Below are 23,289 nucleotides of genomic sequence, written 5' to 3'. Positions count from 1 at the left end.
TGATTGGTCAACCATTATCTCTCCAGCTGTGTTATTTTATTCATTTTCAACTGAAGATGTCATGTTTGTTTTGTATTATTGCGGCACTGTTTTGATGTTTATATGAGAAACATTCAGATTGATCAGCTTTATGTCTTTACTTCTTTTTCACTAGCATAAACGGTAATCCTGCTGGGTTTGTGTCATTTTAACATCTCAGGTTGATGCTGACTCACCTCAGCCACAGATTTACAAATCACTGAAGCATAATAGTCATTGTCTCACAGAACAGGAAACAATGCAGAGAAAGAAAGCAAATGTCTTTCATTCATCAAAGACAACAACACATGGGACACAGAATAGTATGTTTATTGTTTCAATACATTAAACATTATATGAAAAGACTGTCAATCCCCTTATCTTTTTATTTTTCTTGCATTCCTGATCTCCTTGTCTACATGATGCAGGTTTACACTGATGCTGGTCGACCCAAATATGCAAATGCTGCACACACACACACAGAACATTTTGCATGGCGAATGCAGGAGTTGCGGCTCATTAGCATTTCATAGCTTCACATAACTTAATGAGCTTGGTGTTCTTCAACAGAGCACAGGTGTTACTCATTACAAATAGTTCAGCTCCACTGGATTGTGGGTATAAGTGATTTAGCATGTAAAATACAACATGTAAAGCTGAATGGATTTTACCCCTTATTGTTTTAATAATCACACCTGTGGTTTTCCTGTAATGACTGTCAGGGAAATAGATGGATTTTAGAAGACACTTGCTGCAGTAAGTGAACTTTGCATACACTAGGGCTATTCTGAAAATACCTCAAGCCAACACAACAGAAAAATCCTTTAAAACACATCTTTATGATTACCGCTTATTTCCCTTTTTTTCTTTTTGCCATGCTAGCTCCACCATGAGGTTGACATTTTTGTTTTTTATTTAAATATTATACTTTTCATTTAGCACCAGGTCAACATTTTAATAGATTTTTTTAAATGTTCTCCTTTGTTTTATAATATTTGCAAAAATAATCACCTTCCTATGCACCACACAATAAGCAAAAGTTAGCATGCTATACATTAACTAGCATGCTGGACAGAGCCGCTATAGACTCTTCATGTTGTATCTTAATATTCTATTTGACTAAATACATCTATTTTTCTTTTACTGTTAACACTTATATTGTTATAATCACGTATATTGCATCTTTTTCAAGCTAGGGTGCCCTCATACATCACAACTCGATCCTCAGTTCACATTATTTTTGAACAAGTTAGTAACAAAACATTTTCACATTTCTGAATGCACTAACGCTGCAGAGACGAGAGGGCACAATCATAATACATTTAGTAACAAATCAACATTTACAGTACTTTTTTCACAGTGTTTTAAAATATATAATCTTTGCTAGACTTCATCTAAACATCATCTAAAAGTCATTTTGGGGTAAAAATGAGTGGCAAAAATATGAATCCCCTTAAGTTGCGTTAGAGTCCAGAGATGATGAAGCTTCCCAGCAAAATGATTTGAAGCAGGGACAAAGCTGAGCTGAGGGGAAGCCCGGCCGTCCCCGCGAGGAGTTTGGCATCTTTGGACACGGACACTTTGCGTCCGAAGGTGGAGTGGATGTGTCTGAAGTTTCTCTGCAGAGGCGTCACCTGCTCTGCATCCTCCTCTGTGGAGAAGATCTGTGAGGTAAACTGAGCCAGCTGAGGAGGAAAGATAAAGGATAACTTACAGCACTCAGGGAACCATTTAGATGTTTGTTTTTCAGATGAAGACTCAAGAGACCTACTTGGGACCATGAGATGTAGACGGGGACTTCATACAGAGTCCACACCACCACCTGAGAGCAGGGGGGCGTGGTGAGGCTGCCATAGTAACGGTAATACTGACTCATGTTGTGCTTCGGCAGCAGGTTCATCAGCGGGAACGGCTTGATTTTAGTCGTCTGGCCTTGGGGGAGGATGCAAAGATGTGATGAGAAAACGAGTTATAAACAACACAAACAGCAGGCTGGAGAGGGTTTTCTAAAGGGACCTCTGACCTTTGTAAGCGACAGACGACAGCTTTTGTGATATGAGTCCAAAGTGCACATGGTCTGCATAGACAACCTGCAAGAAAGGGAAGACAAATCAGGATGTGTGTAGTGTACGTACAAAAAAACAATGTTTGGACAGATATTAGTTACCCCCCAAATATAGTCAAATAAAATTGTCTAATGTTATTATTATGTTTAATGTTTAATTATTATGTTGATTAATTGAAACTAATGGCATCCAATTATTTTTAACAAATGCTTTTAACTGGGTTATATTCAAAAACAGGTATTGTAAACTTTAAAGCTATTCACAAGACTGATGACAAACTTTCGTAAAAAGTTCTTAAATGAATAACATGACAGAGAAGCCAATAAATAACATGAATTAAAATAATATTTTAAATATTCTACATTTAGGTTTGTCTGGATGTAACTTCTTTGCACTCAACAACATTTGGATGAGTAATTTTTATTAAATTACATGTTATATTTCAGTAGCTGTAATGGTCAGAAACTCCTTAAAACTGCTTTAAAATACTTTACAACAAGTGTATTAAACTCACATCAATGAAGAATCCAAGCACAGCGAGTCCTGTTGGATCGTCTAATGCCGCCGTCAGATTGGGATGGATGGACTTCATGTTGACTATGTGCATCTAAAGTAAAAAACAACAACAACAAAAAGACATTAAGGATAGGCTGCACAGCAACAGTTGTTTTGTGACGGTGTAGAGCTCGTCTACTGACCGTACTGTACCTCCATCGGGTATCTGCGTCCGTCCACCGTGTGCTCCGATCCGTTGGAGGCCGGGCCCCCCCAGTGGAAGTGCAGCTGGATGGTCTGGTACACATCTGGAAGACCTCCACCGCTCACTGACATGCCACCGCCAACCTCCATCAACACTGAGAGCAACCAGAAACATGCCATCACCAACTGAATATATACACATGGTTAAATCTTGAGAGGATGCGTGGTGTGTTCAGGGAAGGGCAATATGAGGAAAATGAAATGTGACATTATTTTTGACCAATTAAATCTATTGATATTGCGAGTTTAACCCTTGATGCTTTCACAAAATAGTTACACATTGAGATGTTTGATTAATGACCAGCAGTAATGTTGATTTATTGATTAAAGCAGGTAAACACAAATAACTGAAGAGCTGAAACAGTCTGGTAAGTTCAGAAAAATACAACACTTTACAGTAATGCAGCAAAAGACTACACTTACAGTATTACAGAGTCTAAAACAATTTCTAGTCTCATATCAAAATAATAATATAATATTGATATATTTCCAAGACATATGACATTTACCAGAGTGTCCATCGTTTTTAAGTGTCCAGTGGCCCGTTTGGATCTCATCGAAGCCCTCCAGATGTAGATACTCCAGAGACTGGTTTCTGGTCATCTGGTGGTCCAGGTTGATGGGAGAGTGGAGCTCTTCAAGCAAAGGGTGACACGACGGGTACATGTCTCCCCATGCATAAGGATCTGGGATGGTGAAGAAGGCACATACGAACCGAATACAGACATGAAAGATCGAACAGAAAATCTTTTAGATACATTAGTGGTCTCCAAGTGGACATCTAGAGGATTTATGTGAGGAAAGACGATCAGTAATGAATCTGAAAGTTTACTCTTTTTCTGGAGATTTTTATCAAATCACATTTTTTTTTTTTTTTTTTTAAATCATCCTTAGCAGATACAAGACCACATTTTTTTTCCTATGTTTTCTTAAAGGTTTAAGACTGAGATTAAGTTTAAGCTTGGGAAACTGTCAACACTTAATCGAGATTTTGAGAAGACAATGCCTTTTGAGCGCTTACCAATAAGAACAGCTAAAAAGTCATACAAAAATAAAGTCAACCTTATATGGTCCTAATTTGAATAATGTCTCCTATTGGACAGTACATTTATCACCAACAAGTGGGAACACGAGATAGAGAGATGAATAAGAGAGCATATTATATCCGATCTGTGGTCTGAAAAAAAAGAAAAAAGGTTACTTACCACACTGAGGCTCATCGTAGCAGTAGTCTTCTGGAAATTACAAAAAGCTAAATGTTGACAAGCGTAATTTTCCTTTAGATTTTTTTAAATGGCAGTAAATAAATGTAGTCTCTCACTGAGATGTAAACAGGACCCTCACCTGAGTTAACGAGTGGAACGACAATAAAGAAGAGAGCCGCTGCCCAAACCATTTTAAGAGCCGCAGCCCGAGGACTTCAGAGGGACAGGTGCTGATCTGAGGTAGGCTGAGGATCAGAGCCGCGTCCTGCTTAAGTAGGAGGTGAAAGCTGAGTTTGATTTTGTCCTGGTGTGATCAGTGAAGCGTGTCATTACCAGTCTAGTGGTCTTTTCTGATCAACAGGCTCATTGATGCAGCACAGCTTCACCCCCCCCCACTGCTGCCAGCATAGATGCCCAGTGACCAGTAACAAGAGCCATTCATCGCATGGGAAAGTCAGCTGAATTAGAAGAGGGCAGAATATACACAGCGCCGTATAAGGAGGCTGTAGAGATACATGAGCTGTATCTCTCTCAATATGTAAACAAATAAACAAACATTTACTTTTTATAAGAAAGAAATCCTCCCATCACTGTTTCAAATAAAATGTTATACATCTTAAAGTTTCCCTTTTTTATTCTAGTATTGTCCAGCACCATAAGAGAGCACATATTGAAAGAGGCTGTAGAAATGTACACTCAAAAGAAGAAACAATTATTCGGAAACATTTAGTTTAGAGAAAGAAAACTCCTATCGGTGTGCAAGATTACATCTTATAAATGTCTGATTTTCTTCCTTTGATTTATTCAAATGTTTTCACGTTGAAAATGAGAATATACTGTTATGGCTTCATATAAGGAGGCGGTAGAAATGTACCAACTGTAAATATCTCTATCTCAAAAAAAGTTTAAAATATATATATTCTTTTTAAATAGAAAAAACATATCACTGTGTGAAAAAACACTTTGTAATCTTTTTAAGTTTCCCATTTGATTCCAGTATTGTGTACCAGATTAAGATGCAGGTCAAGGAAATCCTATTTATTTATAATATAAATACTTCATCTGTTAGTAAAGTTGATTAAAGAGAGATATTATCCAAACGTTATCACATAAGTGTCTTGAAAATAAAACCTGAAATGATTGTACCTGTTTGAAATATAATGAATCATGAAGCACATCAAAATGAAGCGTTAGTTGCCAGGTACTCTCCTCCAGTTGGAGTGTGATAGGTCTTTAAGTGGATGTAACATTTCAATCATCATCCTGACTGAGCAGCGCCTCTTCCTGCAGGAATAGATTATGTGATTCTGTCACTACTTGTCCCGTGTGAACAAAGCCTCTTTTCTTCACCCACAATGCTCTGCAGCGGGGTATCGCTATCTCCGCTCCGCCTGCTGCCTCGTGAGTCACTGTATATCCACTTTCTTTAAATTATTTGACTCTTTTGATTGCCCTGGATTGGATTGGATCCCACCAACCTCCATCCTTTAAAAAGGGGGAATTCCCCACATCCCACCTTAATCCTCTGTGACATTTTGTCCCTGCAGGAATCTCCAAAACTAAATGTCGTGATTGATGAGGCTCAACACAAGAGTTCAGACGACGCTGAGTTCATACCCACTGACGCATGAATCGTCCTTCATGGTGCAATTTATTTGGCATTTGATTAGATGTACATCTACCTCATAAAAACACAAGCCGCACCCTGCAACGTAAGCATGTTTAAGATTTAAAGGCTTTGAAAGAAAAGACAATGAAATGTAGCATTTGTTGTATTATACAGAAAAACATTTGAAATTCATTAAGATTATTTCTCACACCTGAAACTACAGTGTAAATGCAGCTGTTTGGGTCACGGGCGGGTTTATGATGCACATAGATTTTAAACTATATGCCAGAATTATTTGAACCTACAGTACAGGACAGAGCGTTAAAATGCTTCCATAAAAAAAATGAAAAAAAGAAATGCCCTCAGCATGCCAAAAGATTAAAAACATGCACCAAGCTTCAAAAAGCAGGTTGTAAAATAAAACAAAACAAACCTGATGAAAACAAAAACACCATCTTTTACACACGCATGCTTTTTTTTCTTACAATTTTGTTTCTTGGATAATCCACTGTGGATTGTCAATGTAAAATAAGAAAAAAAGAAAAATGGGGTAAAAGCTTTAGAACAAAAATAATGTTTTATACAGACATTCACACACACAGTCATTCACACACACATTACAGCTGGTGTTCTTCATGAGGCAGATCTAAAGCGGTTTGAATGCTGCTGGTTGTGGGTCTGATCTAACTTTAGGCTTTGTAAAATTCATCCTTGAGTGAATCAAACGATTGTCGTCATAAAAGGGGTCTAACAAGTTCCAAATATACGAGATTTGCTTTTATTACAACCTTTTTTTTTTTTTTTGACTGCGATCCCACTGAGAAACAAGGACGGTAACAGACCCATCTACACCAAACAGAAAGGACTCAGAGCAGTGATCTTCGTCAGGAGCTGGAAACATCCTCAATGAGTGAGATGTTGAAGAACCACACGTACAAACACATCAGGAATGGAGGGGCAGCATCCAAATGTGACAACCAACACATTTCTTTGCGAAAACTAAAACCCTGATTAAATTGAGGGATGAGCGTGCAGAACATTGAGCTTTGAACTAAACATGGTTCAGTTAGCAAATACACAACTATGCTGCCAAGAGTTGAGGACAAAGGAAACACAATGGGACCTCTGCGTGATTAAACCACTTCATGATTGCGACAGTTATCTTAAATAAATTGATTCTTAAATTTAACGCTGGGAAATCATCCCTAATCTTCACACGGATACTTGAAAAGCTTCGTCGCTGCTGACTGATCAGTCCATCCCACAATAAAAACAATCAATTTTACAGCCTGCCGTCATAATTTATCAACAAAATAAACACAACAACTCATAATTATCAGTACCACGACATTCCTTGATACATTACGCCTCGTGTGAGCGTTTCCTAATAAAAACCTCATATAGCTGGAAACTAACTGTACTTTCTGGAACGTTTCAACCTCTGGATTACAAAACTGTTGCTGCAAATATGTGCTATAAACCTGGAAGACAGCTTCATGTATCAGACTGATAAGAACGTGAGGTGAGAGGAGGTTTCCTATGGAGTGAGTAGAAATCGAGATCTGCCGCGGCAGACGGGGCGGATGGGAGCATTATTGTAGTCTGGAGAGCGACAGATCAACACAAATACCCCTGTAAGATGCAAACTGAAACGCAGAAGGAACATTAGCTGGCTTCTCTGTCACTCTTAAGCTTGTGCTGGACTGTGACACACACAAGTATAACAAATCTGAGCGGCACAGACCTGACGGGGTATTTACATCACGGCTTCTCTGAGATGTTTCAAAAGCTTAGCTCAGTCGTCGCTTAAAGTAAAAGTGGAGCCTTCTCGGCCTCTATGAAGTGTTTTTGTCTCTGTACACAAACAGGCCTCTCTGCTGCCTCAGTGTTTCAACAAAAAAACAAAAAATACACTTTGAAGGCAAACTGCAGAAGAGTCTCCAAAAAGAGGGCATCCTCGCACCTCAAAGAAAAAGGAGCTGATCCAAGACGTCTGTACAAACTTTAACTCTCCTCCCTGCAGTCAGCTTTTAAAAAAAACGTCCTCTCCCGGTGAGGAACACCCTCATGACCTTCCTCGACCCGCAGGAAATGTCCGTCCAGGGTCCTATACCACGGTGCTGAGGGAGGACACGCAGTCTGCGGGCCCCTGGCCGTCTGTGGGGGTGTCGGGCCCCACCAGGAGGGTGCTGCTATCTATGGAGTCCTCCCTCTCCTGACAGGGTGGCGCTGATTCTGGCACAGGGACAGGAGCGTTGGGGATGTCCGCCTGGAGCCCGTTTCCCATGGTGTTCATCTGGCTCGGTACCATGGAAACCCCGCTGCGTCCTGCACCAGGAGAAAGGAAATGAAGACAAGAGCCCAACTCTGTGTGTGAGAGGCATGAATAAAAGGATCTGCACCTACCAAGGTCGACGTAGAGGAGGCTGTCTGGGTTGATGGAGGCTTCGTACGGAGGGGGGGGGTCGTCTGGGTGCTGGATGTCGGGGTATTTGTAAGCTGCATACGGAGGAGGAGGCTCTTGGAAATGGAAAGCGCCGCCCTCTCCATCATCGGACAGATGCAGGGGGGTGAGGCCGGTGCCGAAAGCATCCGGGCCGTAGTCGAAGCCCGGGACCCGCCTCCCAAGGTTGAAGTGGTGCACTGAGCAGAAAGAAACAGACAGGAGGATGTTTAATCACTGCACTTCCAAGCATCCACAAATCAGCCTTTTAAAAGAAACCTTCATTTATAGCACAAATGTAAAAAGCAAGGAAGAAGGAGAGGTGTTTAAGGGACAGACATTTTGTTCATACAAGATGTTGCAGTTCGAATTGTTGCTCAAATAATAAATGACTGTTTACAAAGAGTGTTGGATAAATTTGAATCGGTCATGCCTTAAGAGGTTTACACCTTATTTCACATCTTGGGGAAATATGGATTCTTAACTAATGCTTTGTGTAATGCAGCATTTGAAATCATATGAAACTATGCATGTGCGGCATCTTATTTAACATAGAATAATAATTAGGAAATTGCCTTTAAATAAAATGACCTAAACATGTGACTAATCTAACAATGCTCACAGTTTCCTCCAATCAGAGTTTCAATGCGTTCGCGTCTCCGCTGGCGGAGTCTGTGCACCATGAAGAGCAGCAGAGAGAGGATGAGGAAGGACGAGATGCAGCTGACGATCAGTCTCATGCCGCTCGCCATCGAGTCAAACAGACTGTTTCCATCTGGGGAAAAAGAGAAAAGAACGACAAAATCAGAGAATCACACAAAGAGAGCTCACACGTGCTCCTGAGGATGAGAAACGAACAAAGGTCTCTGGCGGTGTTTCGAAATGAATTACTTCTTTTCATATATGAAGACAAAGACAAGTGACATCTCATGTGTAAACTGAGTTCATGCAACGTATTTGTAGTGGACAATAGATGCCAATCGTTACTTAAAAACAGGCTAAATTGAAGTCACATGTCATCATAAAATGTTAAATAGTGTGTTGAATATCAGGGTTCAAGGTTCAAGGCTTTTATAGTCATTAGTACATAGCTACAGTTCAGTTATGACAATGGCATTCTTAGGTCACAGGCTCCTCCAACAGTGCAACACAATAAAATAAAATAGAATATAATAGAAATAGTGCAGAATAGTCTATATACACACTATCTCTTGATAACAGTGCTAAAACCCCTCCAAAGCTGTATATCTGTGAGGAGCTCCTTGTGTTAACCTCCATGCCTTATGTCCCAAGCTGCCCATGCAGCAGCTGACACAGACTGTTCTCAGTCAGTACCTGGGTCCAGGCAGGTGAACTTGCAGCACTCTTTGGGGTCCTTGCGGAAGTGCTGGCAGCCCTGCGGACGCTCACACAGCGCCGCCACACACATCTCCGGCTCTCCGTCATGACACGTGCAGCTCAGACACGGGTCGTCCCCTTTAGGGGTGAAGTAGTATCCCTCGTTCACCACGTTGTCTTTTATATCCACGCACGTTTGCCCTGATGGGAACATATAACGTCAAAACAACGTCCAACATATACATACTACGACTGTAAACAAGACGAATGAGCCCGTACTTCTCTTGCAGAGGAAGGGGAACTTCTTGTAGCAGTTCTCAGCGTGCCAGCTGTGCAGGCCTCGCTCGTTCATGCTTTTGATCTGAACGCGCTGCAGCTGAGCACAGAAGACGTTTTCCTGGGTGGGAGACGCCTCCCCAAAATAGGTCAGATCGTCAGGTGGCAAAAACACCTGCATTGACCCTGTTGAGGAGAAAATAATCATTTTAAAATGAAAAGATAACATTTAAGTTACAGTAGTTGCTTTGTAGAGCAGGTTAAGCGTTGTACCTTTGTATGCAACCTCCCAGCGTCCCTCCAGGGAGTTGTTCCGATTGGTGATCACATACTGGTAGCCCACCCAAAACCTTCAACAAAGAAAAGAAAAAGTTATTGACCACAATGTGTTTCTTAACTGTGTCAAATGGTACATTTCAGGGTTTGGGCAAGAGCTAGAATTGAACACTTAAAACTGCCACTATTGGCCACTAGATGGCCTGCAACCAAAGCCCCACCTCTGCTGGAACACACCGACACACACGACTGTATATAACCATACTTTATTACATTAAAACTAAATAGGTCAACAAGGGAACAAAAAAAACATATAATAAGTTAGAAAAGAAGATATTTGAAGAACTTTTGATGTGGTTTTTGAGACGTGAGTTTGTAAAGTTGAGTTTGTAAAGCTCAATTTTCTGTATTTTCCTTCAACTATTTAAATACAGTCCGGGGTGAAAGGATCAAAAAGAGGAGCGTGCAGAGTTTGGACCAAGCTGTAAGGGTCTTTGTTCAGAAACTTAACTATATTAAAGTGATTCACAGGTAATTGACTGTAGAAACGTAAACAATTCGGATTAAACAGTCGTGTAGTCAAGAGAAGCTCTTACAACACCTTTCATTTGAAGGCTAAGTAAAAAGTGAAACACTCACTTGCACTGGTCCCTGCGCTCACAGACTTTGTCGTCAAAGTCCACCTCGATCTTCAGGATGAACTGCAGCTCTTCGTCGGTGACGAAGGTGGCCAGCGAGCCGTTGACTTTCTGACAGGTGTCCACCGCCTGCCAGTAGTTCTCGTTCCTCGGGTACACTTTGTAACAGCTGGCCGTCTTCTCGTAGTGGTGCCACCCACTGGGGCACTTCTCTGTGGAGGGACGAGAAACGTTAGCATTGTGGTCGAGAAAAGCGGAGTGTACACATAATGCAGATTCAAAAACTTTATTATTAAATACAATTCATGGGGGGGGGGGCGTGAAGAGGAATGCTTACTGTTGAAGCGCACAGGCTGAGCCACACCGATGACGTCTTCCTGGTCATCTCCTTTGCCGAAGCGAAACCTCTCCCCCTTTATAGCTGCAAAACAAATTCTCATGGTCAACTATGTGTAATCGCTTTACAAATGTCCTGTACCTCCAACTGTGTGGATACAATAGTGACAAGGCCTTGAGGTTCAAGGAGCTGAATGTGTGCAGCAGATGTTACAAAAAATGACTCATAGTCAAACAGGGTGGACATGTTTTTCCCTACCTGTATATCTGTTGTTTTCATTGCACATATTGGCTGATGTTGTGCAATCTGTTAAAAGCCTGATGCAATAAACCAGGCATTTTATTTGTCTGATATCCTCATTAATAAATAAAGCTTCTGCTCCAGCTCTGCGTGATAAATCCATTTTCTGCGTGCAAAGGCCCTTTTGTTAAAAATAATAATAACTCAGCTCTAAGCTTACATATTTAATAATCTCCACCGACTAATGTTGGTATCGCCCTGGGAACACTTCTCTTTCTCTCACTTATTATTTATTTATGTGACTCAGATGAACATTTCTTCCCGTGTCGAGGTTCATTACTTAAGACAGGGGTTAAGAAACAAGAAGTTTGTATCTTATTATCCATCTTCAACTCAGAAAAGAAGAATGAAGTTGACATATTTGAGGAAGATAAAAGCCGAACCAAAGTCTTACTTTGTTAAGTAAAACATCAACCTTAAAGCAGTGCATATTTGATCCTCTTATATGTACTGGAGTTTACAGTGATTAAAATCTACAATCGCAGTATTGTCTGCATACAGGAAATTCAAGACTGGGGTTTAATAGATGTAAATATAAGGATGAATATCTAATTATTGTTATTAGTTTGATGTTTTATGCCATCAAATGTGTTAAGTAAAGTCTTACAAAAACAACATTTTTTTTATAAATACATATTAAAAACAAACTAATTAGCAATATTTTAAAGCATTATTTTAGGTTACACTTATTTGACTTAATTCTGTTTTAGATTCTAAATGTTTTAACAATAATATTTTCTTTGGTGTGCAATCTTACTTACTTTTCTATTGTGTGCAATGTGCTTCTTTCCAACCAGATACTTATACAACACCTTTCCCTCTTTAACTTGCAGTAAAGTTATAAGGTTGAACAGTTTCTGCTGGTATTTGTCCCGCTGGAATTAGAGCGAGGGATTGTTCCACCTCTCCATGTTATTCAACAAAGAGCTAATCCCAAAGAAGAACATTGATTTCCATGCATGCTGTTGGTTCAGTAGACAATGAGCCCTCGCCGAGGCACGTGTGAGCATTGTTTGGCCTTTTCTTGCCTTCCTCTATGAAAGAACACTGAGCACATCTGAAATGGATAGTACATATTGTTCAGCTTAAAGCTTTTACAATCATCAGCGTTTCAATAATGCTAATAATCAACATTTTCTGCTTTTGAACAAGCAGAATAAACTGCTTTTTTGTTTAGTACCTTTCGTGGTTAAATAAACAGAGAAAACAATTGCTGCTTTAACGGCCTGTTCTACAAATGTGTTTTCCCTGAAGGATGAATAGGATCCACTGTTAGACATTAGCAGTGATGTTGGCAGGCTGCAGCGTTGACTTAAGAGCTCGCTCCATCACGGCTGCACTGTATGGAGGTCACACGCTGAACTCAATCCTTTCAATAATTCCTATTATGCGGTCAGAGATCTGGGGATAATGTCTCTCCGGATTTAAGAGCGGAAAACAATAGGATTTTGGTCAAAGGCTTAGCCCTGCAATATCCGTGTAGTATTGAGGAGATCAAGCAGCGGTAAACAACAGAGACACATGTGCAGCCACTCAAAGTTGAACTCTGCCCCCGCCTGCCATCTGACACCGTCAATGAGCTGATAGTCCCCAATTGATAATCCCTGTGTTGGATATGGAGGACTTTTTAGTACCTGCAGGCCTAAAACCACTTCTGAGCGCTTTAGATAAGATGGATTGATCTTCTTTTTTTGTGTGGAAACTTTACAATTGCTGCTTATTATAATATAGAGTATTTTATTTTACACTATCTAAAATGTACATAGTTTTCTTCTTCCTTCTGCATTTTACGTGCACCTTTTATAATTTTATTGCCCTATTTTTTTCTTTGTTTATTTTATAACTTAAAGGTCACCTATTATGCAAAATCCACTTGTTCATGTCTTTTATACATAAACACGTGTCCCCTCTGTGAAAAGAGATTCTGAAAGTTTCAGGAAAGGTTCGCCCACTTTTTGTCCTGATCCATTTATATAAAAACCTTTTGGCCACTTTATGATGTCATAATGATTGTTTGGCTTGTGTAACCATTAGCCAATCACCAACCAAGGTAACCCCCCGCCCCCACTTTATCACCTGAGACCCCATTTACACAGGAACGTTTGCGTTTACGAACCGTATGCGTTTTCAAAAAAGTATTCCGTTCACACGCATTCGAATCATTAACGTGTGCGTTCACACGAGGCCGTTGGAAATGCTGGAAACGCTGTAGTACATATGCCAGGCCTGTAAGTGGCGCTGCTGCCGCCACAAAATACACCAAAAGCAGCGAAGAAGACCCCTGAGCATGGTTGCCGTGGTTGCCCTTCTGTTTATTCTCCACGGTGCATGGCGTGTTCTCCTGCTGTAAATCTCTCCGGTAGTCCACCAGCAGATGAAAAACACCCACCTCTCCGCCTCTTCCAAGGGACGAGGGAACCGTGCGGCAGAGTTTCCGTTAAAAAAAATGTCCGCCGGTCAACATGTCCGTTAAAGTTTAGATCTTCTGTGCAAAATTTGAAAACTGCTGGTCAGAGATCTTCTTTTTTATTTATTGAGCTTTAAAACAAATTGATAACGAATCTGTATAATAATATAAGAATAATAAACGGAGCCTCTCTTTTCCTCCCCCTCTTCTGACAGCCCAGCAGCTGATCTCTGAGCAGGAGACGTGGGGAGAGGCAGGCGGGGCTATCTCATCGTTATCAGAAAATGATCGTATAGAGGCGTACAGACGGATCCGTTTGACCCCCCATACCGTTCCGTTTGCAGATCTATCTACCTTGGGACCCGTTATCGTTTGCGGGGTCCGTTTCTATCGTTTTGTTACGGCCTCTTGTTAACGAAAGGGCTATACGCAAGAGAAACTATGCAGATACAACCCGTTTCGTCCTCGTGTAAACGGGGTCTGAATCTCCTCCTAGAGCACCATTGTGTTCTTTTTAACCAAATATCTCTCAGAGAGGCGTGGGGAGGGGCTCCTTATTTTCATCTAAAGCAACAGACAGAGAATCAGCACTTTTGAAAAAGGGCTGAAACAGAGGGGATTATGGGACGCTACAATCTGTTTGGTATTTGGAGTCAAACACTTCAGAGACATGTTTTGTATATAACTGAGACCTATAATATATTGATGAGAAACAGTATAATAGGGGACCTTAAAGTACACTAAGTCAAATGGCTGAGGAGCCTGGGGATTTTCATTACCAACCACTATGCTGTAGCTGTTGTGGATATAACAATAAAACCTTTGATTTGAACCTTGAACAGCCATCGGGACAGTGATGCATTTTGCGCTCACACCACAGGCCACTTCTTTTCACACGTGGTCCACATGCATCACTACACAATCTCTAGATGTCGCTCCATTAGATCCCAGTGCGTCACTTAAACCTTGTGGGTGCTTTCACACCTGTGTTTAGAGCCGTCCGGCTGTGATCCAATCGTTCGAGTGTGAAAAGGTCCCGGGTGTTGCTATTCTTTCCAGAAATCAATCATGTTATGGGTGTTGTGTAACAGAGCGGGTGTAAAAGGGCTTAAGTGAGCTATACTCACGGGGACAGTCCATCTCGTCGCTCTTGTCCTCACATGCTGTCCAGCCGTCACACTGCCAGGACATTGGGATACATTGCATCTTCCCACTGCGGCAGGCGAACTGCCCAGGGCTGCAGCGCTGCTCTAAAAACACAAGAGAGATCCAGTGGTCAAAAACAGCACGTGACTGTGACTCTTCCAAACAAGAGACAACCATTTCATGTTAGAAGAGGAATGAAGGAGGTCACGCTGATAAATGAGAGGTCTTAGATGGTGATGAGGTGAGAATTTCAGGAAATATAAACAGATTTTCAATGTTATTGCTGTCAGCGACTGGGTGCAAACTGAGAAAATCACTGTCAAATTAAACCAGCAATATCACTGCACTATCGACAGTATAAATACTCAATCGTCAGCATGTTAGCCCACTCACTCACCGACTCAATACTGAGACATAAAAGAGAATTGGTAGTACTCAGAAAAGAAAATCCAATGTCACTGGCAACTGATATGTTTATATAAGTCTAGAGAAACATAGAAATGTGTTGTCTTGTATTGAAAATAAAAACAATACAACTTTTGTAGGCATTTCTTGGAATAACAGTGGCAGCAGAGACACTCTTAAAGTCTCTTTGTTTGTTAACACCCTTCGGCAGCACAATCTGTGCTAAGTGGGTCTCCACGCCATCATGTGCAATTAAGAGTGGCCCTGCCTTCCTCGTGTGATGAAAGAACAACGACGAGAGTCTATAAACAAACTCTAGAAGGGCCACACAAGTTTACTGATCACAGTGAGAAAGTTCAACTCACTCTAATACTGTTCTTATGAAGGTAAATAATATTGGCTTCTTATAAAACATTATCTATTTACTAGGAAACTATTAAAGATGTGTCAGTATTAGTTTACACTGCTGATATATTCAAACCAAAACAGACAGCCACTACACTAAGAGATAAACTGCGTGCTTACCTGACAATAATCTTGCCAGAGCTAGCCGTGGACCTGCAACAAATAAAACAGTAAGAGTGACTCTCCTGTATATCAATGTGTTGTTTTGTTAGGGGACAGTATCATCCTGTGAGTGTGCTGCTTATTATGTTGTCTATAAGGATATTTCATATTTATACTGTCAACAATTCTCTGGCATGTGACAGTGCTCAGTGATTCCCCAGTAGAGGGTCCATGGTGCCATCTGCTCTGGGTTACAGGTGCTTTCTGTTTACCTTCAATAAAGCTGGACCACCCACTGACCAGACAACAAATATTGGAAACCCTATTTTATTAGGGATGCACCGAATATTCGGCCACCGAAAATTATCGGCCGAAAATTGTTAAAAAGGCCCTTTCGGCACATTTGTCCGGGTGTTTTGATTTCAAGTGGTGGAGTAATCCCGAAGTGGTGAAAGTTTTTGCAGTTACACCCCCTCGAGAAATGTCAGCTGAACTTATCCTACAGAGAAAAGAAAATGCACTTGACTTGGAATGAATGTACTGTATGCATTCAAAAGTGCTGAATAAATGTTTTATGGACCCATAATAGTGATTATTATTTAAGTTAAGTTTTGCCATAATCATTTATTTTTCCATAATCAGGCAGCTGAACAACATTGGTAAAAAATGTATACATTATACATATACCGTAATTTTCGGACTATAAGCCGCGCCTTTTTCCCTATTTTTCGACGCTGCGGCTTATATAACGGTGCGGCTAACCTATGGATTTTTACAGCTAACGGCCAAGAACTTTAACTCTATGGGCTCTATGGCCGGTCCGCGGACCCCCACCTTTAAGCGGCGGGTTCCAGCAGGAAAAGCTGGAGGTCGGAAAAGAGTGAGACAGGTAGCGCGCAAAAGTAAAAGTGGAACCGAGAGTGGTATGCCGCTGCTGCGGCTTATATTCAGGTGCGGCTTATAGTCCGAAAATTACGGTATATATATATATTTCTATTAATCATTTTCGGCATTCGGTTTTCGGCCAACTGTTTCCTATTTTCGGTATCGGTTTCGGCCAAGAATTTCCCATTCGGTGCACCCCTACGTATTTTTACTTAGAAAAAAAAGCTCAGAGCTATTTCAAGTGACTATTGTTTCATCTGTGTACCCACCAGCCCAGGTGATAGACCACACACAGACCACACGTTGATGGTCCCACAGAGAAACAGATAAAGATAATACAAGTCTGTAAAGGAAGAAAAATGAATGTGGCATTTGGCTTGGAAATGCAATGCAACATTGGAAGGGGAAAGATTGATTAACAACCAGATGTAATTCAAATTATTCTCATTATTTCCTAATCTGAGTGCAGCCCTACTTATAGCTTCTTTTCAGAAACTTAACATTCAAATGCAACTTCTCCTTGACTTTGAATACAACCCAGCAGGATATATAGAAATGTTTTTTATTCATTGGGATAAACCCAAAAAGGATGATAGTTCAGACTTTAAAAAATATATATCATATTTTCAAAAACAGGAATCTCCCATTACACCAGATGCAACATGTCCAATGTAACAAAGGTCAGAATAAACATTGCACAACATCCTGGTCACTTCATTTGCTCAAAGGAAGTCACTGGGACAAAGTTAAAAAACATGACTTAGAAACAGAATTAATCTCACTTGCATGACATAAACACATATTGGCTGTGAATGACTTGTAAAAAAGGTCAGTTTAAAGTAATCCTATCCTTTAAGGCTGACATTAATGCAGACCTTGCTCTGCCTAGCTGTCTAACACAGCCAGCTCATATGGGTTAATGCTAAGTGGATTGAGACGCATTACAGATGAGTCTCAGGCTCCTGGGACTGAATGCATCATCCTCAATCCCTTCAAGTCAGAATACGTGTCAAATTGATGGATAACATTAGAGTGGATTTATCCCAAATGTGATGTTAATAATTAATGCATTCAGAATAATAGACTAGGTAACACAAGCTTCCAAAGATGATGCTCAATCCCATTTACGGTACGTCCACACGATTCCGTCGCGTGCTTCAACGGAGACGCTTCCCATTCACTTTGAATGGGGTGACGTCAAGCATTGCTGAACTGCATTGTGTGGGCGTGTCTGGTGCGCGGCCAACCACCAATCACATTAATCTCCCTCCCCGGACACACAAGCATGCGGTTTGATTCGCTAGCGCTTGTAGTGGCATATGATTTGATTGGCTAGCGCTTCCGTCGACGCTTGAAAAGTTGAATTTTTCTCAACTTTCGAAGCGAGCAACGAATGCAAAGCGATGCGACGGAACCACAATACAGTCCGGCAAAGCTTGACATCACTCCATTCGAAGTGAATGGCAAGCGTCTCTGCTGAAGCACGCGGCGGAGCCATGTGGGCGTACCGTTAAAGTGCATTGCAGGATATTAAATGATGTGAAAATACATCTCTAATCATGTATGCACACTATTTATGAGAACATGATTCACCAGATGGAGATGGAAGCATTGCCAGTATGTGAATACAGGGTGATGTAACAGTCCTCTGAAAGCCAAGGTTTTATTTTTTAATGAACCTATTTGTTCAATAATACATATTGTAGGACTTGTTGCTTTATCAGCTCACTGGGAGGCTTGGGAGCGGAAGACTGTTTATGGAAATGTAGCTGACTCTTTTTAAGCTGTATCTGCATGTTCTCATGACTGGGAAATAAGTGCTTAGTTTGTGTTTTCTGCGGTTTGAAGATAGACTTGCTGCCAGAACGGATCAGTGTTCATTCATGCTTTCTCTCTGTGCTATAGAGCTAGCTTCTGCAGGAAAATTCACAATGAGTAGAATTTGATCAGATTCCATAGGCTATTGAACATCTCCAGTTTAAAAAAAAAAAAGTCTTCAAGGAGGTCCTTTGTAATGACCCCCATTGTCTTCATTCGCTAATTGTAACATCTGTACTGTTTTGTATTGATTATGACTGTTCTTACTTCATGTCATTTGCTGGATTATGACTTGTTTGCAATAAAAATATTTGTAAAAAAAAAGTCTATCCATTACAGCTTCAAGTTAAAGAGCACTTTCCTTGTTGTTATTTGAACTTTTAGGAGATGTGCATGGAGTATCTGGATCCGTTAACAGCTGCCTGAAAGCTCCTCTTTCCCTTTCTGATTTGTGGGGATTTTATCAGAAAAAGGTTGTACTGCACACATTGGATAAGGATGGTGTGTTGTTTTGAGGTAAAAGAGAGGTAGATAATGGCAACACAACATGCTGATGTAAGTTAATGTATGTGCTCAACATACATGCACACACACTGTATCTAACCGCTGTATGCATCTGCCTGGTAATCACTGCATTAGTGACTGATGCATGACAAATAGAGCAGTTAAGGCCATGGGCTAGCAGGATAAAAAATTATTGTATTAAGGCGGTTTCTCTCCCAGGCTTTGGATATTGTAATGTTGAGTCTTCAAATGAGTGAACACTGGCTACCCTGAGACAAGTGAGCCCCTGCATCTCTTACATAACCCAAAGGAAATACAATAAAGACCATGGACTCGGTCTCACCGGAGTATAACGGCACAGTGAGCAGGCTCTGTGCACACACTGCATCATCTCCAGCCGCTGGTGATTCACATCAACACTGAGGCTCAATGTTAGAAGCAGCGAGAGGGTACGGACATTTCTTTCTTTCTTTATGCCGAGCCACATTCAAAACTAATACATTTCCATAACACTGTGTGGATAAACATACTTCGGGTCATATTTCTTCAAACCCAGGATATTCAGTGCGCCAATATTAGATGGGCAACCTACATAACAACAAGCGTAATATACACAATTATTTCAACAAGGTATGAGCATACACATGTTCATGCATTCATAACTCACTAACGCTACACCTGCATGTATTTTGACCTCAGTATAATTGCTGTTTAATAAAGGTGAATGGATTGAATCAGCTTATTTAGTTAGGTAAACATTTTTTTTAACTTTGGAAATGATAACATCCGTTTAAAAAAAAAATACATTTAGACTTCACTAATTAGGAAACAATCCTATAAAGCAACCCCTCTAAAACTAACTACAATAGCCTAATCTTAACATGCAGAAACAGAGGGTTTAAAGTGAATAGACATGCATGCTAGAATTTAAATGTCAACGTTATGAATGAAGCTTCAAATGATTCTGCACAGACCTGGAAATGTATGCGTTGCCCTGAAAGGCTTGTCACTTTCACTTCTCAGTACTTAGTACTAATATGACAACGCTGACACTAAAAATGATAAACAGGATTACTTTAAATACAGAGCTGAAGCACTGCACTTTACCATATTAGGAGTAAATGTTAATATATATAAAGAGTAGTGTTCCAGGCATAACACGCATGATTCTTATAGGACCCAGATCATAAGATATCAATGATTTATCTGAACGCAGCTGGTGGGGTATCTGTACAAGACTCTTGGTTTTCCAACATGTTGCTAGTCGGACTAAAATATTTCTTCCCTGTGACACAGTCATGCCAACATTTTCATTTCCTGCACATATAGCAACAATCAGCATGAGCGACATGTTGCAAAATGTTTCAGTGGCCGATTTATCTGTGTTATTTTTACTTCTTAACACATCAATAAACCTGATAAAACATTACAACCGAATAATAATATATATTTGTTTACCAATTGAATATTTCCGGTTTTCAAAAACACCCTACTTATTGGTAGATCACTTTTTTTCCCCCATTGAAAGCCAATAATCTAAAGAAGGTTTATAGTTGCTATGTTGTAAGAATGAATGAATGGCTTTTCATTAAGACAATAAACAGTAGAAAGCTAATGATCTGCACTCAACTGCATTGAAGTATAGTGTCTACTGCCTGGAGTTCCAATATGTGATTGCTGGTAAGCAAAACACAAACAGTAAAGCTTCCATTATTAAACATTGCCATTGCATTGGGAAGAAATTTGCCCACGGTACAAATGGTCACAATAATCAGGTGGACAACATAGTTATGATCCTGAAGCATGTTCCTATGTGTAGTTTGTGGCCACCACACGACATCCACATGTGCTAAACACCGAGCCACCGCACTGTGTATATGATCATCATCATATCTTAAGTATTTCAGTTTTTACATCAGTCACATCATTTTGCAATACTGAGCACAGTAATGTCAATCATACATGCAGGAGCAACCAACATAATCTAGAGTGGATATTAAGGGTGATAATGGTGTTTATGATTAAAAAGCACCTCCCCCAAATATTTGAGTGGGTTAATCCAAAACTACATTTTAATGTTGCCTAGCTCACTACTACTCACCACTACCTAGAACTGAAGGCAATGATCCCATTTAACAGCCATGTGATTGTATGATGCATTCTGAAAGAAGCTGAAATATGGCTCAAGCATACCTGTGTAACCAAAACACTTTCATGGTACACCTACGCAAACGTTTTATTGAATTATGTTCCAGAAAACTGGATTATCCCTCAAATGAATGTTCAAGTTATGCGTGGGGAATCAAGCTTTGGGAAGCGTGCACTTGATGTGCACCAGCATGGTCCACAAAAACACATCCTCTGTGACACAGACTGTGCAAAGTACAATTAAAAACCGATTGCCCCCACTGTGTAGGAGGCTTGGCATGAAGGCCACACTATCCCCAAAACAACTAGTGGTTTCAAACCTAGGGAAAGGCTTCAAGAACAAGCTAAACAAACAGGCGTCGTGTTTGCTGTTGAGCATTAGAGTAAATAACGACCTAAAAGGTGAATAATTACAGCTGATAACACTATATATACGTGAGTGCAAATAAACCATGAAGAGCATCCTAATATATTTACCCAAGAACACAAATAAACCATAACAAGAATGCAGTGTTATATGTACTGCGCTGTCTGGGCACTCCTTTTTAGAAAACCAAACAATAAAGTGTTTATACACGACTTGAACTTTACAATCCACATGATTGTATAAGGATCACAAGATCAGCCCTAAGGAAACCAAAAGATGCTTTTGTTCTTTATGCTTGAAAGAATCTGTGAAAACCTTTTCAAGTGTTTGCAATCAAAGCAAAATGACAGACTTCCAATGGAGACAAATGAAATTAAATCAGTTGCCTGTGGCATCTTGTGAAAGAAATTAGTACCTAGAGAGGACTTTGGTGTACCAATACTGTATTGGAATGGCGATTTTCTTTTTTTAAAGACATGCAGATAATGTTTTTGTTATTAAAGGTTGTGTATGTTTTAATAAGTCATAGATGTATCTATCTGCAGTATGTGCTGCATAAAAGCATCTTTAGGAAAGTGTCATGACAAATACATTGCTGTGCAGTTATGACTCAAAAATGTATAACTGTGGAGCTAAAGGATGAGTCATGAGAGCCAGCTTTTGTGATGCAGGAACATGAATATCTGACATGCATTTTAAATTACACCTTCGCATCAAAAGCGGACATCATCCAGGGAATACAGTGGAGGGCAAACACACCTAGGTTGAAATGCCTGTTAAATACACAGCTTTTATAATATAGCTGAAGTTAAAGCTCTAGAAGACAATTTCCAAATGCAGCCCTATTTATAATATAAGTGTCAAAAATAGCTTATGAAAGAAGAATGTGAAAAAAATGTTAGTTTTGTATTATAATTTGGCTGTGTGGACTGTAATAATATTAAAGTGTTTTCTATTTCAAGATTAACGATATTACTTATTTTTATTATTGCTACAGTGGCGACAGCATGGCGGTCTTGCACGCCGTCCAGCAGTAACACAGCAGCGGGTTAAAAATCACCAGAGCCCCCGGTTTATCCAGCAGGCCTTTCCGCTGCTTTCTGCTTACAGCTGTAATCTCGGTTTCGAGCCCACAGGAGTGCATGCAAAGGAAAACAACTAGGATGTATTTACCTGTCCGTGGTGGGTCCGTTAATGTGAGGACAAAGAGAAGAGAGAAGAGGACGAAACTGCTGCTGTCAGCCTTTGGCAACATTTATCCTCCATTCATAGTTACTCCTCTATCCAGAAATTTAAAACATATACCGAGGATATGCGCCGCCGCCCTCTCCGGAGTTATAACGTTGACCGTTTACAACAGTTTATACCCATTTTTATGCACTCAAATGAGCATATGTAAAAGAAAAATATCGCACATGAAGCATAGTCGCACCACACAGCGACACAGATTGTGGTTAATCTCTTCGAGCAGCTAACGTTAGCTCAGCCGTTCACGTCCTCCTTCCTCTCTTGCTGCTCAGTGTGGAGCAGAGTTGATCCAAGATGGCCGCGGCCTCAGATCACAACAATCCCAAATATTCTAACACCAACACAGGCTATCAGCTGGAAGAGCTGCCGGGGCGGAGTTTAGCTGCTCAGACCCAGAGGGACAGACGATAACCCAATGTGTGTACACGCCCCTTGAGATTATTTAAAAATGAATTCAACCCAATGTGTTATCAGTGAGCGGAATGGCATAGACACTGGCGCAGTTTATCAAACAGATAATGAAAGCTGCTCCTGGTACTGGTCTTTGTATTTTCATGTTAGTTACGCTTATCAGAAGACTTTGATGAAG

The 23,289-nt window shown here is 40.4% G+C and overlaps 2 protein-coding genes across 3 annotated transcripts; both read right to left on the bottom strand.

Moving 5' to 3' along the window:
• Positions 1 to 332: 332 nt before the first annotated feature.
• car15 (carbonic anhydrase 15) lies at positions 333 to 4,420 on the bottom strand. Its single transcript, XM_079694974.1, has 8 exons — positions 4,188 to 4,420; positions 4,049 to 4,078; positions 3,353 to 3,529; positions 2,793 to 2,938; positions 2,599 to 2,691; positions 2,042 to 2,108; positions 1,790 to 1,950; positions 333 to 1,703 (listed from the first exon to the last, which is right to left on the bottom strand). Exons 1-8 carry the CDS (start codon positions 4,237 to 4,239, stop codon positions 1,482 to 1,484), a joined length of 948 nt encoding a protein of 315 aa, XP_079551100.1. The 5' UTR covers positions 4,240 to 4,420; the 3' UTR covers positions 333 to 1,481.
• A 1,238-nt stretch (positions 4,421 to 5,658) lies between these two features.
• Positions 5,659 to 23,046, bottom strand: dgcr2 (DiGeorge syndrome critical region gene 2). 2 transcript variants are annotated; one of them, XM_079694975.1, is made up of 11 exons: positions 22,626 to 23,046; positions 15,749 to 15,781; positions 14,800 to 14,922; positions 10,966 to 11,049; positions 10,630 to 10,840; positions 9,988 to 10,064; positions 9,718 to 9,900; positions 9,436 to 9,639; positions 8,723 to 8,875; positions 8,064 to 8,300; positions 5,659 to 7,985 (listed from the first exon to the last, which is right to left on the bottom strand). In XM_079694975.1, the coding sequence occupies exons 1-11, from the start codon at positions 22,705 to 22,707 to the stop codon at positions 7,765 to 7,767; spliced, it is 1,608 nt and encodes a 535-aa protein (XP_079551101.1). In that variant the 5' UTR covers positions 22,708 to 23,046; the 3' UTR covers positions 5,659 to 7,764. The 2 variants fall into 2 exon arrangements, with proteins under 2 accessions (XP_079551101.1, XP_079551102.1); XM_079694976.1 differs by lacking the exon at positions 15,749 to 15,781 and having other exon boundaries at positions 22,626 to 23,044.
• Positions 23,047 to 23,289: the final 243 nt, after the last annotated feature.

This window comes from Notothenia rossii (genome assembly GCF_949606895.1).
Source record: "Notothenia rossii genome assembly, contig: scaffold_180, whole genome shotgun sequence".
Taxonomy (NCBI): domain Eukaryota; kingdom Metazoa; phylum Chordata; class Actinopteri; order Perciformes; family Nototheniidae; genus Notothenia; species Notothenia rossii.
The sequence above is the reverse complement of the archived record's forward strand: the minus strand, read 5'-3'. Positions and strand labels throughout refer to the sequence as shown.

What these genes read in the sequence shown, in the direction of transcription:
- dgcr2 (XM_079694975.1), bottom strand. Translation starts at nt 22,707, where the DNA reads ATGTTGCCAAAGGCTGACAGCAGCAGTTTCGTCCTCTTCTCTCTTCTC. An exon ending in TCAGCCTGTGCGCTTCAACA is followed by an intron (nt 10,841 to 10,965) that starts GTAAGCATTCCT and finishes GTCCCTCCACAG; the next exon opens with AGAAGTGCCCCAGTGGGTGG. An exon ending in CCCCTTCCTCTGCAAGAGAA is followed by an intron (nt 9,640 to 9,717) that starts GTACGGGCTCAT and finishes TGTTCCCATCAG; the next exon opens with GGCAAACGTGCGTGGATATA.
- car15 (XM_079694974.1), bottom strand. Translation starts at nt 4,239, where the DNA reads ATGGTTTGGGCAGCGGCTCTCTTCTTTATTGTCGTTCCACTCGTTAAC. An exon ending in GACGCAGATACCCGATGGAG is followed by an intron (nt 2,692 to 2,792) that starts GTACAGTACGGT and finishes TTTTTACTTTAG; the next exon opens with ATGCACATAGTCAACATGAA. An exon ending in TCTACATCTCATGGTCCCAA is followed by an intron (nt 1,704 to 1,789) that starts GTAGGTCTCTTG and finishes TTTCCTCCTCAG; the next exon opens with CTGGCTCAGTTTACCTCACA.